This window comes from Syngnathoides biaculeatus, chromosome 15 (assembly GCF_019802595.1).
Source record: "Syngnathoides biaculeatus isolate LvHL_M chromosome 15, ASM1980259v1, whole genome shotgun sequence".
Classification (NCBI taxonomy): domain Eukaryota; kingdom Metazoa; phylum Chordata; class Actinopteri; order Syngnathiformes; family Syngnathidae; genus Syngnathoides; species Syngnathoides biaculeatus.
This window is the reverse complement of record NC_084654.1, coordinates 4,064,204-4,083,965: the sequence shown is the minus strand read 5'-3', so window position 1 is coordinate 4,083,965 and position 19,762 is coordinate 4,064,204. Positions and strand designations below refer to the sequence as shown.

Sequence of the window (19,762 nt, the reverse complement as noted above, 5' to 3'; positions counted from 1 at the left end):
TCCACTTTTAGACATGAGTTTGTCGATCTCAGAGCCCTCCTGGCTTTGTATTCTGTTAGCATTTCTTTCATGTATTGAGGACCGAAACCATTTTGTGATTTATAGACCAGGAGCAGATCTTTGGAATTATTGTTAAGATAACTGGAAGCCAGTGTAAGGACTTTAGAATTGGAGTTATATGCTTTAACCTCTTTGTTCTGGTCAGAAGCACAGGTACACCATTCTAAATGAACTGCATTTCTTTAATGCTCTTTTTCGGGAGTCCAGTCGGAAGACCATTAAAATACTCAAGCCTATTTGAGATAAAAACATCGATGAACTTCTCCTGATCCGTTTGACACATGCAAGCCTTCACTCTGGATATGTTCTTCAGATGGTAGAAGGCAGTTTTAGTAATTGATTTGATATGACTGCTGAAAGTCAGGTCAGAATCTATCGGAACATTAAGGTTTTGTACTTAGTCTTTGGTTTTTAAAGATAGTGAGTCCAGGTATTTACTAACTGCAATCCTCTCTCCTTTATTGCTAAAAACAAGTATCTCAGTTTTGTTGTGGTTTAGTTGAAGAAGATTTTCGGTCATCCAGTTATTTACAGTGAAGAAAATAAGTATTTGAACACCCTGCTATATACCAAGTTCTCCCACTTATAAATCATGGAAGGGTCTGAAATTTTCATCACAGGTGCATGTCTATTGTGAGAGAGATAATCTAAAAAGAAAAATCCAGAAATCACAATGTATGATTTTTTAATAATTTATTTTTGTGATAACAGCTGCAAATAAGTATTTGAACACCTGTCTGTCAGCTAGAATTCTCACCCTCAAAGACCTGTTAGTCCACCTTTAAAAGTCCACCTCCACTCCATGTATTATCCTGAATCAGATCCTCCTGTGTGAGGTTCTTAGCTGCAGAAAGACATCTGTCTACCCCATACAATCAGTAAAACTCAAACTTGTAACATGGCCAAGACCAAAGAGTTGTCAAAAGACACCAGAGACAAAATTGTGCAACGCCACACAGCTGGAAAGGGCTACAGAGAAATTGCCAAGCAGCTTGGTGAAAAAAGGTCCACTGTTGGAGCAATCATTTGAAAATGGAAGAAGCTAAACATGACGCTCAATCTCAATCGGAGTGGAGCCCCATGCAAGATATCGCCTCGTGTGTTCTCAATGATCCTTAGAAAGGGGAGGAATCAGCCCAGGACTACACGACAGGACTTGGTCAATGACCTGAAAAGAGCTGGGACCACTGTTTCCTAAGACATCATGGTTTGAAATCATGCATGGCACGGAAGCTTCCCCTGCTAAACCAGCACATGTCAACGCCCATCTTAAGTTTGCCAATGACCAATTGGATGATACAGAGGAGTCATGGAAGAAGGTTTTGTGGTCAGATGAGACCAAAATGGAACTTTTTGGTCATAATTCCACTCACCGTGTTTTGAGGACGACGAATGATAAGTTCCATCCCAAGAACACCATCCCTACTATTGAAGCATGGGGGTGGTAGAGATCATGCTTTGGGAGTGTTTTTCTGAACATGGGACAGGACGACTGCACTGTATTAAGGAGAGGATGACCGCGGCCATGTATTGTGAGATTTTGGGGAACAACCTCTTTCCCTCAGTCAGAGCATTGAAGACGGTTCGTGGCTGGGTCTTTCAACATGACAATGACCCAAAGCACACAGCCAGGAAAACCAAGGAGTGGCATATCAAGGTTCTGGCGTGGCCGAGTCAGTCACCAGACATAAAATCAATATAAAATCTTTGGAGGGAGCTGAAACTCCGTGTTTCTCAGCGACAGCCCAAAAACCTGTCTGATTTCGAGAACATCTGAGGAGTGAGCCAAAATTCCTCCTGCAGTGTGCGCAAACATGGTGAACAACTACAGGAAACATTTGACCTTTGTAATTGCAAACAACAACCTACCAAACCAAATATTAACATTGGTTTTCTCAGGTGTTTAAATACTTATTTGCAGCTGTATCAAACAAATAAATTGCTGAAAAAAAAAAAAATCATACATTGTGATTTCTTTCTGTGGACATCCACCTGTGATGAAAATTCCAGACCTCTCCATGATTTTTAAGTGGGAGAACTTGCAATATAGCAAGGTGTTCATCATACTTATTTTCTTCACTATATCTGCTTAGACAGTGACAGAAAACCCAAACTGCCATTGTAATTGACAGATGCATGAAGCACCCCTGAGCTACCATATCAATAGCCACACTAAGGTCCAACAAGACCAAAAGTGACACCTTTCCTGAGTCAGTATTCAACCACATATCATTTAGTACTTTGATAAGAACAGATTCTGCACTGATATAAGTTTGGAAACTTGGGTGAAATTTGTCAAAAAGTCAAATTTAAATTCAAGAAATTGCCGAGCTGATTAAAAGTAGCTCTCTCATAGCCAACAGTATTGGCTATGAAAGGGAGATTTCGAAATGGGTCTACAGCTTGCTAACATGGAAGCATCCGGCACTCTGTTTTTGGGAAGAGGCTTAACAGCAGCTACTTTAAGAGCTTTAGGAACTCGACAAACGAAGTAAGCAATTGATTATTTTCTACAAATCAGCTAGCACAGATTTCATAATAGTTTTGAAAAAGTCAGATGGTATTGAGTCAAGACAGCTCGTAGTTGGTTTCAGCTGCTGAACATTTTTCTCTATTTTTTTGGTCATATTCACACATGGTAATAGAGTTTTACCTGGGTGGCTTTAGATGTACAGTAGTATGATTTAACATTTTGCGTATTTGTGCTAATATTTAATGTTCACACTGTCCAAAATGTTACAGTGGCTTCCAAGAATATTAAATATACAATTACAACTCAAAAGAGAAACATTCTCATGCTACTGAACAGACTCTCCAAACTTTATACTTTGTGTTCTTTTTATTTGGTATGGACAGCGCATGGACAAAGTAGATCTGTTGCTTTGTTATAATCCTTAACACGTCCAAAGGAGGTTTTAAAGTTCCATGTAATACAAAGCCGATAAAATAAAGGATTGAGGAAAGAGCACAGACAACCTAATTACAACTCCTGGTGGACTTCTCAAAAAGAATAACTCTTTGGATAAACACTTGGGCTTATTACAAGACTATGATGTTATAGTCCTGTGACTTGAAGGGCTAAGTATTTTTTTAGGTTGCACTTGTCAAAGTTTAAAGACCACTGGGAAAAAACGACTGCCAGGTACAAACTACAAAAAAAAGTGTGGCATTAAGTGCTACCGTACTCACAGTCTTATGAAATGAACAGCATCTTCATACTCCATTCCACACTCAATTAGAGCAAGGGCTACCAGCACTGGAGCTCTGGAGAAAAAAAGGAAATTCTAACAACTTAATGTGGACGTCAGTGTAGCCTATCATTAATCAGTGGAGACCAGTTTGGGATTCTCAACAAGTGGGTTGCGGCCCACTTTTGAGACCTATCTGGGGTGGGCCATGGATAGAAAAGCAATATTAATCCAAATGTGCTGACTATTACAAAAAGGTATGTTCATGTCAAATGCAGGTGTCAAACATACAATATGCGACCTCAAACATGTTTGGGATGAACAAGAACAGAGACCAAAGCCAAGCACGCTCTCTCACCCAACTTCAATGTCTTCCAATTTTACAAATGCTCAACTGGATGATAAGACAAAGTCCCACAGACACTCCAGAAGTCTTTCCAAAAAGGTGAAAGCCTCAATTTTCCAGTTGGAGTTTGCGAGGGCCAGTTATCTACTGTACATCATGCATCTTGGAAAAACATACCTTCCCAGTCCAGCAACACAATGTACAGCCACACAGCTGCCAGGGTCATGTCGAAACTTTGTCTGCAAAAGACTCAGCCAGTCATCAACCACTTGATCTGGAGGGGCTGAGCCATCGTCAAATGGCATATCCTGGAACAAAGTAAGGGGAGGTAAAAGTATTGATGAATCGATGCATCGCAATATTCATCTCCCAATTGAATATCAACTGAATCAGTTCACCATCTGAAAAAAAAAATAAATCTACATGTACACTTAACAATGGTCAGAAATAAAGGTGGTGGTCAATTTTTTTAATATCTACAATTTATTAGTCATTGTAATCCCTCAATGGAAAAAAATAAATAAATAAATAAAAAACAGTATACACTCTTTGTGTTGCACACCATACAGAGAACGAAAATCAATCACTTTTTTTTTACATTTTGCTCTGCCATCACAGATCTGTGCTCAAGCTCAAATATCAACCTCTACATGAAGATAAAAGATAAAAGTTATTGTCCAAAACTCGAGTCAATATATTGTCCAACAAAATTTGTTAGTCACAGCTTGTTTGATGTTACTTTCTTTCAAACCAATACAAATGAGTGAATATTCATTCTTGGTTAGTCCCCAAAACTTTAATTACTACAATAACATAATTGTAAACAGACATTTCTTTTTTTCTAATACCCATGATGATTCGCTGATGTGTTGACCCACCAGTGTGTCGTGCAAACTACTGCCGAGGACTTACTTGAAGTAAAAAAAAAATTTGGGCCTTAATTATCGATGGCTTGAATTGGCCCGATAGTGAAACCTGATTTAAATGCTTGCCCAAGCCTAGTCACAGCCCTGAACACACTTAACTATTGTTTATTATGGGCCACGTCCTCCCACTTGTGGAATAGTAATTTTTTTTGTGACTGTCAAGGTGCAATGATTCTCGCACAATGAGTTCTGCCACACCCGCTGTGCATACCCATCTCGTTTGCGTGTAACGGCAAGAGAGGAATGACTCATTGAAGTCTGTGGAAGGCCAGAATTCCAGGAATATGGAGATTTCCTACGACACGTAAATGCCATTGAAATCCCCCTGGAAAACACGTCACACTCCAAATGTGAAATCAAATTCCATAGCAGATACAGAAGTTAATACATTGCTGCATTAATGATGAGATATCCACAGTTTTATTCATAAGTAATACTGTACTCATGACAGCATGCATTGGGGAAAGTAATACGCCATCACCATCTTAATGCATGTTATTATTTTTTACATTAGTGTGACAGAATTCAAAGTGTTATGTGTGACAAAATATGCGTGAGTCACTCCCAGCTGGAGCGCGCATACAACAACACGACAAGGGGAGGTATGTCGTCAATAATTACTGTATAGTCAGTATAACATACACTCTGGTGATAGTGTGCTGCCTTTAACTGCACTACAATCAGGAATATACTGAGAAATGATGACTGACAATTCTTGACCGGAACTGTTTGTGTTGTTGTACTCTCCACAGGGATTTGTGGCCATCCTGTTGTCATATCTTGTAAATTTACTTATCTAAGAAATGAGACTTCAGTGAACGTTGCTGAAAAAAATGGAACATAGAAGAAGAAAAAAAACTGACACTAACAATGTTAATATGTTTAGTAGCTTTCTGGGAGTTTCTTTAATGTAGTATGGTGTACACTAAGTGCTTCCAAACTCCAAGTGCCATTGGTGCCAAAATACATGCAAGTCCAGACTTGACTATGAATGCCCACATTCCTGGGTGGTTTCTCCCACACTGCATAGTTGGCCCAAGCATACATGACACAAGTAAACAAGAGAATCTGTGTTGAGAAAAAAGGACTTAAGCATACAGAAGAATATGCCTTCTCTATGCAAATACTCTGACAGACATTCTTCTCCTATGCCTGCATTCCATCTGAGGAAGTTGCATCTACAGATTGTTGTTTTCATTTCGGCTTGTCCTGTTAGTCATCATTTTCCGTGTAAGCCCATCTTGTGCATCTTCTTCTCTAACACCCACTGCCCTTATGTCTTCCCTTACAACATCCATCAACTTTCTCTTTGGTCTTCCTCTAGCTCTTTTGTCTGGCAGCTCCATCCTCAGCACCCTTCTACCAGTATGCTGACTCTCGCCTCTGGACATGTCCAAACCCTGGAAGTCTGCCCTCTCAAACCTTGTCTCCAAAACATCCAACTTTGGCTGTCCCTCTAATGAGCTAGCTCATTTCAAATCCTATCCAACATGCTTACTCCTAGCGAGAACCTCAACACCTTCATTTCTGCCACCTTCAGTTCTGCTTCCTGTAGTCTCTTCAGTGCCACCGTCTTTAATCTGTACATCATGCCTGGCCTCACCACTGTTTTATAAACTTTGCCCTTCATCCTAGCAGAGACTCTTCTGTCACATAACATACCAGCCACCTTCCGCTAGCTATTCCAACCTGCTTGGACCCATTTCTTCCCTTCCTTACCACACTCTCCATTGCTCTGGATTGTTGAACCCAAGTATTTGAAGTCATCCAACCTGCTATCTCTTCTACCTGGAGCCTCACTCTCACCCCTCTACCGTTCTCATTCACGCACATATATTGTGTTTTACTTGTGCTAATCTTCATTCCTTTCCTTTCCAGTGCATGCTTCCATCATTGTAGTTGATCCTCTACCTGCTCCCTGCTTTCACTGCAGATTATAATATCATCTGTGATAATCATGGATATTCCAGTCTAACCTTATCTGACACCCTAAACATTACCACAGCAAAGAGGAAGGGGCTCAGAGCAGATCCGTGATGCAGTCCCACCTCCACCTTAAACTCTTCTGTCACACCTATGGCACACCTCACCACTGTTTTGCTACCTTCATACATGTCCTGTACTATTCTAACATATTTCTCCGCCACACCAGATTTACGCATGTAGTACCACAGTTCCTCTCTTGGTGCTCTTTCATAGGCTTTCTCTAGAATCTATAAAGACACAATGTAGCTCCTTCTGACCTTCTCTGTACTTTTTCCACTAGCAACCTCAAGGCAAATAATGCATCTGTGGTATTCTTTCTAGACATGAAACCATACCGTTGCTCGCAGATACTTACTTCTGTCCTGAGTCTAGCCTCTACTACTCTTTCCCATAACTTCATTGTGTGGTTCATCAACTTTATTCCTCTGTAGTTCCCACGGCTCTGCGACACACCTTTGTTCTTAAAAATGGAAATCAGCACACTTTTCCTCCATTCTTCAGGCATTTTATCGCCCACTAATATTCTGTAGAATAAGTTGGTCAAAAACTCCAGACCACCTCTCCAAATTGCTTCCAATCTGCGTATAGCACTGAACATTATTAATCTCGTTAAAATCCTTCTGTTTATTAATTTATTTGGAAGGAAATTTTGGGTTGTGTGGATAATTTCTCATTCCATTACATATTTTCTCATTTTTAGACTTCACACATAATTCCTGGAGATTCCTTAATTTTTCAGTGACACAAAGTATTATTGATTACAACAAAATATTTTCAATATTAGATTTTGAATAACCTGGCCTAAATGTATCACTCACCAGGACTTGAATGCCTTCTTGTTCCACTGGTCCCTTGTCATAAGTAGCAGCACACACCCTTACCAGGGTGTTAGCACCATACGTCTTTAGATCCTTTGGATCAACACAAACACCAGTACATTTCAATATCAGGACAAACTCTTCAAAGACAAACTAATACGACAGAAAAAAATATGACTGGAAAAAAAAAACTTGCCTACCTCTATAAATCTTCCAAGTTGTGCATTAGTGGGATTGTGCGTAATGAGGAACCTTAAACAGTCGTAAGAGATTTCCACTGGAGCAAGTCGATTCATTTTCTCACGCAATGTGTTTTTGTTAATATAGAACAGCAAAGGTTTTGTGCTACACAGGATGAATGGTAGATAAAATATTTGAATGAATGGGTGAGTTGTAAAAACTGAAAAAACAGTATATTTAAAAAGATCAATCCAATGTTCCTTTAAAAAAAAAAAAACTGTCAGCCCATACAGAAAAATAACTGAAGAATTAAGAAGGCCCATTCAGTATAAGTATGGAAATCAAGTGGAGATAAGGTAGAGACCACAAATTTAAAAAAAAAATGTCTTTGCTTTTCCCAAAGTTTTCTTCATGTGGTTTAACAGGATGGTAGGGAGGCCCTGCAAAGATAATGACAGTGTGTTAAAATTATACCTTGGATTATTATTATAATTTTCAATGGTACTTTGTGAATGAAAGAAGTGCAAACACAGTAATAACTAATAACAGCTAAGTAATAATAACAGCTTTTGAATTACGGTTCAACAGAATTACTTAAAAAACAAACAAAACAAAAAAAACTCATGTAAAAGGCCTGGACAAAAATAATGGTGTCTTTGAATTTATATTTTGTTTCACGACCTTTTGCGGCAATTAAAGCAATAAAACAACTTAAAGAACTTTAACAAATGAGATTTCTGGACCGACCAGCAGGTATTTCATGACAATTTTTCCATCAGCAAACTGCTGCAGTTGACTGTGGTTTAAATGATGCTTTCTTCAGATAGGATAGTTCAGCTCCTTCCACGAAGATTAAGATCAGGGCTGATATATAAAGCCACTTCAGAATAGTCCTGTGTTTTGCTCTTAGGTAGTGATGCACCAAAATGAAAAAGCCCATGGCTGAAAAACAAAACCAGTGAAAACCATTGTCAAACTTGATTTGTAAGAGCTTTTCATATTAAAAAAAAAAAAGGAAAATGCAACACAGCATTTTAAATTACACTAAATGTAAAAATTGGTCCTTATATGATCAGGAGTGTTGAGGCCAATGAGTGAGTTTAAAAAAAGCGATAACTGATCAAAGATGGAGCAATTTGTCTTTTTAAATGACTTACTAACTGTAAATAATTGTGCACTCTATAATGAGTATCTTGAAGTCTTCTCTCGTCAGGTCATGTATTCTAATCAGTCAGGTCAAACGAACATTATAACATGACTGAAATAATGGATGACAACTTACTGTAATTAAATAACTTTATTGTAATATTACTTGGGACACACCAAAACTTTACAGCATGATTCGACGAAACTCCTGCATGTTCCCTTAGCCATTTTTCTTAGCAAACCCGATTAAAGCCATAAAATGCTAATTATAGGCTGATATCGATAAAACCATCAGATCAGAAACACTTATCTGAGCCACTTACTCTCATAAGGTTCGTGGAAGTGCTGGAGCCTGTCCCAGCTGTCTTTTGGTAGGTAGGTACACCATGAATTGATGTCAAGTTTGATAAAAGTTAATTATTTGCACGAATTTTTAATTATAAAAGTATTACAAGTAAAAGTACATTTATGGCTATCACTACAGCGCTGCCAATTAATAGAAATTCATTTTGAGAACAATTTGTTCGAATTTTCAGATTTTATTTTATTTTTTATTATATCAAGAATATTACTGTGGGACATTTATTGCAGTAGCAGCACGGTGGCGCAGCTGTAGAGCATTGGTCTCACAGTTCAAAAGGACCAGGGTGCAATTCCAACCCCTGCCTGTATGGAGGTTGTATGTTCTCCCGTGCCTGAGTGGGGTTTTCTCCGGGCACTCTGGTTCCCTCCCACATCCCAAAAACATGCAACATAAATTGGACACTCTAAATTAAACCTAGCTATGATTGTGAGTGCAGCTGTTTGTCACTAGGTGCTCTGTGACTGGCTGGCAACCAGTTCAGGGTGACACCCAGGATATGCTCCAGGACTCCAGTGACCCTTGTGAGGATAAGCGACACAGAAAATGGATGGATGGATGGATGGATTCATTGCAGCATATTATGTAATAGGATAAAATTCTGAATACTGTTCAATTTAACAACATATTGTAATCCTATTTCCCATTAGAATTATTAGCTTTAATAAATCATGACATCGATAATTAATAAAATTGCATCATGCTGCCAGATACACTTGCGGCCATACTCTTGCATGCTATTTTTGTATTTCCTGTAACCACTATTTGTCCTGAAATGCAAATATTTCCATTCAGGGACTAATAAAAGTTATATAGTAATCCCTCTCTACTTCGTAGATCACCTATTGTGAATACAGTGCATCGCAGGTTTCTGAATACACTACAAAGACAATATATATTGTTTAATGTTCAAACTGACAAACTATTGTTTTTAGCAAATCATTAACAGACAATTTTATGAATGCAACACATACTAAAAAAGCTGGAACAGGGTCCCGTGGATTATGTGATGACGTCACTTTTTCTTTCAACAACAATCAACGTTGGGGAACTAAGGACACTAATTGTTGAAGTTTGTACGTGGAATTCTTTCCCATTCTTGCTTGATGATTATTTATTTATTTAATTATTTTTATTCTTCATGATGCACCACAGATTTTCAATGGGAGACAAGTCTGGAATACAGACGGACTAGTCCAGTACCCGCACTCTTTTACTACGAAGCCACGATGTTGCAGCACGTGCAGAATGTGGTTTGGCATTGTCTTGCTGGAATAAGCAGGGGCATGCATGAAAAAGGTCATTGCTTGGATCAGAATCCGAATCCGCTTTAATGGCCAAGTATGTAACAATACACAAGGAATTTGTCTCAGGCAGTCAGTGCTGCCCTGGTACGACATGTTGAGTATTAAGGAGAAAACCAAACAAACTAACAAGAACGAAGAACAAAAGACATTCAATTAATCGGGAACTATTTCTTATAAGAGTTACAGTTGTGAAAAGATGCAGTGTCTTCTAGCATTTACAGAAACTAGAGTGCGGCAAACCCCCACATAATGTTAAGCTTATACAGTGTACCCTTACCCGTTCGCGGTTCACCGTTATAGACAAGTGCAATGACAATTGTGCAAAGAGTGTAGTTTAAAGTGATGAATTGTGTGATAGTCGACAGTATATATTACTAATACAAATACTGATTGGACGACTATGATGTCAGTGTGTGTCCTAATAACGGTGCAAGGCAGAAAATTGTAGGTTCGCTGATGAAGAATGACTTAATTGCAAGAGGGAAAAAGTGATATACAGATGTAGCGCCGAACTGTATTTACTGACATTGGTTTTCTGAACTGTTCCTGAGCCCATGTGGTGATATCTTTTACACATTGTCGGTTTTTGATGCAGTGCCACCTGATAGATCGAAGGTCATGGACAATCAACGTTTTTGCCCTGGCCGCTGAAATGCAGTGATTTCTCCAGATTTTCTGAACCTTTTGGTGATATTATGGACCGTAGATGAAATCCCGAAATTCCTCGCAATTTGACATTGAGGTACATTGTCCTTAAACTGTTGAACAATTTTCTCACACACTTGCTCACAAATAGGTTAACGTCATCCTATCGTTGCTTGTTCATGACTGAGAAATTGAGGGAAGCTCCTTTTATACCCAATCATGGCACCCACCTGTTACCAATTAGCTTGTTCACCTGTGTGACGTTCCAAATAGGTGTTTGAAGAGCATTCCTTAACTTTGTCGGTCTCCTTTGCCACCTGTCCCAGCTTTTATTTGTAATGTGTTGCAGCCATAAAATTCCAATTAATTGATTATTCCCAAAAACAAAGTTTATCTTTTTGAACATTAAATATTTTTTCTTTGCAGTGTATTCAATTAATGCAGCCCTACAGGGGCACAAGCCAGTGCAATCTGTAGGTCGGTCCCAGGCTCGGTTAATTTTAGCTTAGAGGGTTGCGTCAGGAAGGGCATCCAGCGTAAAACTGTGCCAAACAAATATAAGCGTTCATCTAAAGAATACCATACCGGATCGGTCGTGGTCCGGGTTAACAACGCCCGCCCCCGGGACCGTTAACCTGCAGGGCATCGGCGGAAATTCAGCTACTGTGGGTCGAAGACAAAGAAGAGGAGGAAAGCTGATTCATCGCCAAAAGAAGAAGAGGAATACACAGAGCCTGAAACTGAGTGTAGGGACTTTGAATGTTAGGACTATGACAGGAAAAGCTCAGGAGTTGGTTGACATGATGATTAGGAGAAAGGTTGATATATTATGCATCCAAATTTGAAATTGAGGGTGTTATGTGATAAAACAGCTACTGCCTACAGGTAGGATGTGACCGAGAGTTGAAAGAGATATTTTGGAAGGAACTGGATAAAGTAGTTCTGAGCATCAAAGATAGAGAGTTGTGATTGGTGTAGATTGTAATGGACATGTTGGTGAAGGACACGAGGACGACAAAGAAGTGATGGGTAAGTACAGCATCCAGGAAAGGAACTTTGAGGGACAGATGGTGGTGGGCTTTGCAAAAAGGATGGAAATGGCAGTGGTGAACACATTTTTTCAGAAGAGGCAGGAACATATAGTTACCTAAAAGACTGGAGGTAAAAGCACGCAAGTGTATATTTTGTGCAGATGATGTAATATGAAAGTTACTGACTGTGAGATAGTGGTAGGGGAGAGTGTACCATGACAGCATAAGATGGTGGTGTGTAGGAAGACTCTGGTGGTGAGGAGGAAGATTAAGAAGACAAAGGTAGAGAAGAGAACCACATGGGGGAAGCTGAGAAAGGAAGAATGTTGTCCGGCCTTTCGGAAAGAGGCGAGACATTCTATGAAAGGACAGGAGGAGCTACCGGAAGACTGGACTACTACAGCCAAGGTGATCAGAGAGACCAGCAGGAGAGTATTTGGTGTGTTTTCTGGTAGGAAAGGGGAGAGGGAGACTTGGTGGTGGAACCCCAAAATACAGGATGTCATTCAAGAAAGGAGATTAGCAAAGAAAAAGTGGTACACTGAGATGACTGAAGAGAGGAATACATTGACGCAGGGCAAAAGGTAGAGATGACGAAAGCTAAACGAGAAGCATATGACATATACACCAGGTTAGACATGAAATAAGGAGAAAAGGATCTCTACAGGTTGGCCAGACTGAAGGATAGAGATGAGAAGGATGTGCAGCAGGTCAAGGTGATTAAGGATAGAGATGGAAATGTGTTGACTGGCGCGAGTAGGTGTGGTAAATATATGGACAGAATACTTCGAGAAGTTCATGACTGAAAAAAATGAGAGGGAAGGAAGAGTAGAAGAGGAAAGTGTAAAGGACCAGGAAGTGACAATGATTAGTAAGAGGGAAATTAGAAAAGAGACTGAAGAGGATGAAAAATGGAAAGGCAGTTGAAGACATACCGGTCGAGGTATGGAAGCAATTTGGAGAGGTGGCTGTGGAGTTTTTTACCAACTTATTCAATAGGATACTAGCAGGTGAGAAGATGCCTGGAGAATGGAGGAAATGTGTCTTTTTTTTGAGTTCCCATTTTTAAGAACAAAGGTGATGTGCAGAGCTGTGAGAACTATAGAGGGATAAAGTTGATGAGCCACACAATGAAGTTCTGGGAAAGAATAGTGGATACACTCAGGACACAAGTAAGTATCTGCGAGCAACAGTATGGTTCATGCCTAGAAAGAGTACCACAGATGCATTATTTGCCTTGAGGATGCTAGTGGAAAAGTACAGAGAACCTCAGAAGGAGCTACATTGTGTCTTTGTGGATCTTGAGAAAGCTGATGACAGAGTACCAAGAGAGGAACTGTGGTCGTGCATGTGTAAGTCTGGTGTGGTGGAGAAATATGTTAGAATATCACAGGACATGTATGAGGGCTGACGAACAGTGGTGAGGTGTGCCGTAGGTGTGACAGAAGAATTTAACGTGGAGGTGTGACTGCATCAGGGATCAGCTCTTAGCCCCTTCCTGTTTGCTGTAGTAATGGATAGACTGACAGATGAGGCTACAATGGAATCTCCTTGGACCATGATGTTCGCTGATAGTGATATGCAATTAAATGCAGGGAGCAGGTGGGGGAATAATTAGAAAGACGGAGGCATGCGCTGGAAAGGAGAGGAATGAAGATGAGCCAAAGTAAAACAAAATTTATGTGCGTCCATGAGAGGCGTGGTGGGGGGAGAGTGAGGCTCCAGGGAAAAGAGATAGTGAGGCTGGACAACTTCAAATACTTGGGGTCAACAATCCAGAGTAATGGTGAGTGTGGTAAGGAAGTGAAGAAATGGGTCCAAGCAGGTTGGAAACTGTGGCAGAAGGTGTCTGGTGTGATATGTGGCAGAAGAGTCTCTGCTAGGATCTAGAATGAAGGGCAAAGTTTATTAAACAGTGGTGAGGACGGCCATGATATATGGATTAGAGATGGTGGCACTGAACAGACAACAGGAAGCGGAACTGGAAGTGGGAGAAATGAAGATGTTGAGGTTCTCGCTCGGAGTGAGCATGTTGGATAGGATTCGAAATAAGCTAGTTCATTAGAGGGACAGCCAAAGTTGGATGTTTTGGAGACAAGGTTCAAGAGAACAGACTTCGATGGTTTGGACATGTCCAGACGAGAGAGAGTGAATATATTAGTTGAAGGGTGCTGAGGATGGAGCTGCCAGGCAAAAGAGCAAGAGGAAGACCAAAGAGAAGGTTGATGGATGTTTAGAGGGAAGACATGAGGGCAGTTGGTGTTAGAGGAAGATGCAGGAGATAGACCTAAATGGAAAAAGATGACAAGCTGTGGCGATCCCTAACGAGACAAGCCGAAAGGAAAAGAAGAAGATGCGTAATGGACCTTTCCAATGCAACCTTTCTGAAAATGGAGATTGAACAGAACATGTTTGAAGTCGATTCTCTATCGTGTATTCCAGATAATATTGGGGTATGTTTTTTGCCAAATGCCCTAGACTTGTCCAAGAGAGTTCTTCAGAGAGGTCTCATCTATTTCACGCAAGGATATGTCCATGGTATTAAGATTTTGGACGGAGCAGGACGCAATGTCAGAGGTACAGCGAAATGTTGATCGATGCAAAAAAGTTTGACGCCTCACAAACTCCATATTGAAATCCAACAGGATAAAATTGTGGAATCGTACTGTGCATGTAAAGCAGGGTGAGTACTTTTTACTTGGAAAGATCACGAGTAATATCGATGTAGTCTTTATCAGTGAGTGGGTGTATTCATTTGACTTGGCTTGTAATCGAACCCAGTGCTCTGTCTTAAAAGTCAGATGTGATACAATTAGGCAAATAGACGTTTCTTTTTTACGTATTCCTAACCCAACTCTTTGACATAAATAATTACACACTTCATTCACAGGTCAGTGATACACTAACAAAGTGAAAGTTGTTCTCCTGCAATGTATAAAGCACTGATAATAATGGAATCAAGCTCAGAGAAGATACTTCTCCCTCACTTACCTTCGAACATTCAGCCTTGCGTTTGTTGATATTTTTCACATTTAGTTGTACGTGCGCTCTTCCGCAAGCCTTAATCCATCGTAAACACTTCGTCAACTGTGTTTTAGGGTTTGGAAAATGAATCAACCGGGCCCCTTGTAAGCTAGCAGGATATCTTTCATCAGAATTGCACGTTCCCCAAGCTCATCTGAGGACCATTTTCTTCGTAACATTAACTTTTCCAAGCGCACACTGCTGACAACCAGCATTGGTTGTGGGACAATACGGCGAGAGGGGTGTGTCAAGCCAGGGCTTAAGACAATGCGGCTATCTGATTGGCTATTATAGTACGAGTGATTGACAGGTCAGGAAGCATTCTTCTTCTTCGTCTCGCATTTAGCTTTAACATGCTTATCTATAATTTTCTTTCTAATCTCCTGAGACAACTTCTCCTTTGCTTCCTCTGATCCATGTTCAGTGTGGTACACACCATGTCACCCAACAGTACACTGATTACTTGTCACCCTTTAAAATCAACAAATTTAATTATTACAAATTTGAAAACCGCTATGATACTAATTGGAGGGCACACCAAGTTTCAACATGCCCCTCTGGTCAAATTATTTTACGTTTTCTAGGGGTACCACCATTTTTATTCAGGCCTGTTCATGAGTTAGTTTATTTATACAGGGATTCCTTGGTCTACGTTCAGGTCTTTTGCAGACTCCAACAGGTTTTCTTCCTTTTCTGAGACTGGAACGGAGACTTATCTTCCAAAAGGACAATGATCCAAAACATAAAGCCAAATCTACAATGGAATGGTACGTAAATAGACGTATCCAGGTGTTAGAATTGCCAAGTCAAAGTCCAGACCTAAATTCAATCGAGAATCTGTGGGCAGAGCTGAAGACTGCTGTTCACAAAAGCTCTCCATCCAACCTCACTGAGCTTGAGCTCTTTTGCAAGGAAGAAGGGACAAGAATTTCAGTCTCTCCATGTGCAAAACTGATAGAGACATACCCCCAACCGACTTGAAGCTGTAATTGCAGCAAAAGGTGGCACTACAAAGTATTCATGCAAGGGGGTGAATAATGTTGCACGCCCCACTTTTCAGGTTTTTATTTGTTAAAAAAAAGTTTAAAATATCCAATAAATTTTGTTTCACTTCATGACTCTATCCCACTAGTTGTTCATTCTTGACAAAAAAAAAAAAAACTATGTAAATGTTATATATTTATGTTTGAAGCCTGAAATGTGGCGAAAGGTTGAAAAGTTCAAGGCACTGTATAAGATGCTTACTATTAGGGAAAGGAGGCTGGGATGGTGAAGAATGAAGGGAGGCTGCGCTCAGCTATTGCTAAGTAAGCTAGTGCAGGTAGCCGTTGCTAGTGGTGAATTCCTCCTCAGTGTCCTCTCCTTTCTGCTCTTTCAAAGTTCGGAAAATACGTCGTGCCTTTTCCTTTTATGAACGTGAGGCTGATATTAAGCCTACGTTGATTCAGATCCTTGATCCATAACATAAGTAATCTTTCCATCTCGGCAACAATCGAAGTATGTTGCTTGTTTTTTTTTTGTTTTTTTTTTCTTTACAAAAAAAGTTGCTTCATGATCACTGTATCCCACATTGGGGTGATACCCTTCAAGTGCGCTAAAATACGGACTTTGTCCTTAATAATAATCGCTACGGCCATCCGACTGAAGCCCAAGTCTTTATGTCAGTCATGTCTGTCGATGTTAATCCTTTCTCCATTTTTTTTTTTTTTTTTAATGATGTTAAGCTTTGTTTCCATGGTCATTGCTTTTCTTTTGGCTGGACCAGCATCGCTGGGGAGAAAAAAAGAGCTTTCTTCCTTTGGGCTATAATGTGCAAAAAGGTGGATGAAAAGGGAAAATAAACTCCCAGCGCACAAACACTGATAAGTAATATGGATGAGCAAAGCAGAAACACTAAGGTACTGGGGCCCATTCTGGCGGACAAAACAACGGCGTCGTAAAGTCGAAACATCTTAGGTCGAGACCATCTTAAACCAAGAACTCCCTGTATAATGAATTACGTTGACCAACAATTCAGAAGGATTTTCTAATTTTCATTTTTTCTGTGACCACTGTGGCGTTTTCTTTCATTAACAGAGGAATACCAACAATTTTGTTCATGTAGGTTTATGTAGTCTGACATACCCGTGTGTGTGCATGTGTGAATCGCAGTGTTAGCGTCTTTCTGGTCTCTGTGGTTCACTTGTCTACAATGAGCAACAGGTGCTGGGCTTGGCAGAATTCCCCTTCACGCCTTGCAACTGCCATACATGAGCAGCCTGAGAAGAGAAAAATACACAACATTGGAAGGTTAATTGAGTTACAAACTCACTGATTAAATGATACCTACAGCGTATCTCAAACGATAAAGGTAGTGACCTTTACTGACAATACAAGTATTTTTTTGCTCCAGTCTTGAGAAATAAATTTGTTTTAATATAAGAACATGAACTGATCAAATTAAACAAACGGTTCAACAAAAAAAAAAATGTTCTCCAAATGGAATGAAAAACAAAAAGGTATAGGTTTTGGATCTAATCAGGCAAACTCAAATTTAAAGTTGAGTTTGTGAGGGTAAGTGGCTTGAAAAAAATAGATGGATTAAAAATTATACATCTATGAAACCAAGTTTGGGGGATGAGCATAGATCAGGAACTGTGTTAAAAGCTACATATAGAAAATGGAAAAAAAGGCATCAGAAATTACTGGTATACTCTACAGAGCAAAAATGTAACTATGTTTGTGTTTAATGCATTTAACTCTTGCATTACACTATTTTACCTATTCCTTTTGAAATCTGGAGAAACACATGTAAAACCCCTGTCGAGCCATTGATTTAATCATGGGCGGCATGGTGTAAGACTGGTTAGAGCATTTGCCTTACAGTTCTGAAGACCGGGATTCAAATCCCAGCCCTGCCTGTGTAGAGTTTGCAGGCACTCCCCGTGGCTGCATGGGTTTCCTGAGGGCGCGCCGGTTTCCTCCCACATTTCAAAAACATGCATTAACTGGAAACTATAGGGTTGCTCCTAGCTATGAATGTGAGAGGTTGTTCGTTTATGTGACCTGCGATTGGCTGGCAACCAGTTCATGTATCCATGAAATTTAGTTTGGAAATATACATATTCTCAAACCCCCACAAATTTCTTGAATAAGTGGGAATAAAGGGTCAAATGTTTTGGAGCTGCTAAGAAGAAAGAAAGAAAAGAAAGAAAGAAAGAAGGAAAAAGACAGACAGAAAGACAGACAGAAAGACAGAAAGAAAGAAAGAAAGAAGAAAGAAAGAAAGAAAGAAAGAAAGAACGAAAGAAAGAAACAACACAACTAAATGCTGTTTCTTTATAATTAAGGGAGAAAACAAATCCAAACCTCCATGGCACTGTGTGAAAAGGTGACTGTCCCCCTAGTAAAACAAAGCCGAGTTGAATTTCTCAAGCCATACCAAGGCCTGATACTGGCACATCTGCACTCAATCAACAAATCACTTACTGTAATTCCCGGTCTACAGAGCGCACCTGGTTATAACCCTCACCAAGTACATTTGTACATACATACGTTGCAGCTGTGTAAAAGCCGCAAGTGCCCACATTGAAACACAACGGTACACAGAGAGTTTAACGCTAATGCCACAGCGCTAAGGCTAGGACTAGCGCTACGATAATGGTAACGCCGCGCTAACAGGGCAGGTTAAAAAAAACAAAAACATATCGGTAAAAATCACTGAGACAGGGCAGTAACACGCTAGCGCAGCGCTAATAGGGCCGTACCGGTAAAAGTCACTTCCTCGGCACATATATTCCACCGGTCTCACTCTTACCTTTTCCGCTCGAGTGCCCCCTTGTGGCCGTTACAAAAAATCCACAAATTAGCCACAACACCTTAGCCACAGGGTTGAAAACGTTCTAAAAAAGTCACGGTTTATAAGCAAAAAATTATGGTAAATAGGACCTGCCTCACAAAGTAGACCAAAAGATCATCAAAAGTTAGATATCATGCAAAGATTTAAAGAAATTTGGGAAGAAACAAAAAAAGTAATTAAGATCCATTAGTGTAAAAAAGGTTATAAATCGATCTCTAAAGCTTTGGGACTACAGCAAACCACATTGGGAGCCATTGTGCACAAATGGGGAAAACGGAACAGTGGTGAACCTTACAAGGAGTGGCTGACCGACCAAACTACACCTACTGAGGAAAAGAACATTAATTCTCATCTCAATTTTGCCAGAAGACATCTTAATGCCAAGACTTTGGAGAAAATAGTTTGTGGTCTGAGGAGAGAAATGTTGAATTTCTTGTAAAGTGTATGTCCTGTCACATCTGATGTAAAACTAACTTTGCAATTTAGAAAAAAAACATTGTAGCAACAGTTAAATATGGTAGTGGTAGTATGATTGTCTGAGGCCGTTTTGCTGCTTCTGGACCTGGAAGAAGCTGTGATAAATACAACCATGAATTCAGATGTCTACCAAGAAATTCTGAAGGAGAAAATCCATCTCTGTGTTCATAATCTCATATTGAAACTAACATGGATTCTGTAGCAGGAAAATGATCCAAAACACACCAAGAAGTCCACCTCTGAATGGATGAAGAAAAACAAAATGTAGACATTGGAGTGGCGCCGTCAAAGTCCTGACCTGATTCCGATTGAAAATCTGGGATATGACCTTAAAGAGTTGGTTGATGGTCTAACACTCCTCAATGTGACTGAATTACAACAAATCTGCAAAGATGAGTGGGACAAAATTCCTTCACTGCGCAATAAGGG

At 39.9% G+C, this 19,762-nt stretch overlaps 1 protein-coding gene across 3 annotated transcripts in view; it reads right to left on the bottom strand.

Moving 5' to 3' along the window:
* Positions 1-19,762, bottom strand: part of LOC133513458 (protein tyrosine phosphatase type IVA 2-like) — a 28,579-nt gene that overhangs the window by 7,492 nt on the left and 1,325 nt on the right. For 2 of the 3 annotated variants that reach the window (XM_061844294.1, XM_061844296.1), the window contains exons 3-7: positions 17,143-17,276; positions 7,525-7,944; positions 7,325-7,417; positions 3,772-3,902; positions 3,250-3,324 (exon numbers count right to left, since the gene is read on the bottom strand). In XM_061844294.1, coding sequence (XP_061700278.1) covers positions 3,250-3,324; positions 3,772-3,902; positions 7,325-7,417; positions 7,525-7,827 — 602 coding nt within the window. In that variant the 5' untranslated portion in view covers positions 7,828-7,944; positions 17,143-17,276. Of the gene's footprint in view, positions 1-3,249; positions 3,325-3,771; positions 3,903-7,324; positions 7,418-7,524; positions 7,945-8,251; positions 8,447-17,142; positions 17,277-19,762 lie in introns of all 3 variants that reach the window. The other variant, XM_061844295.1, reaches the window with a different exon arrangement.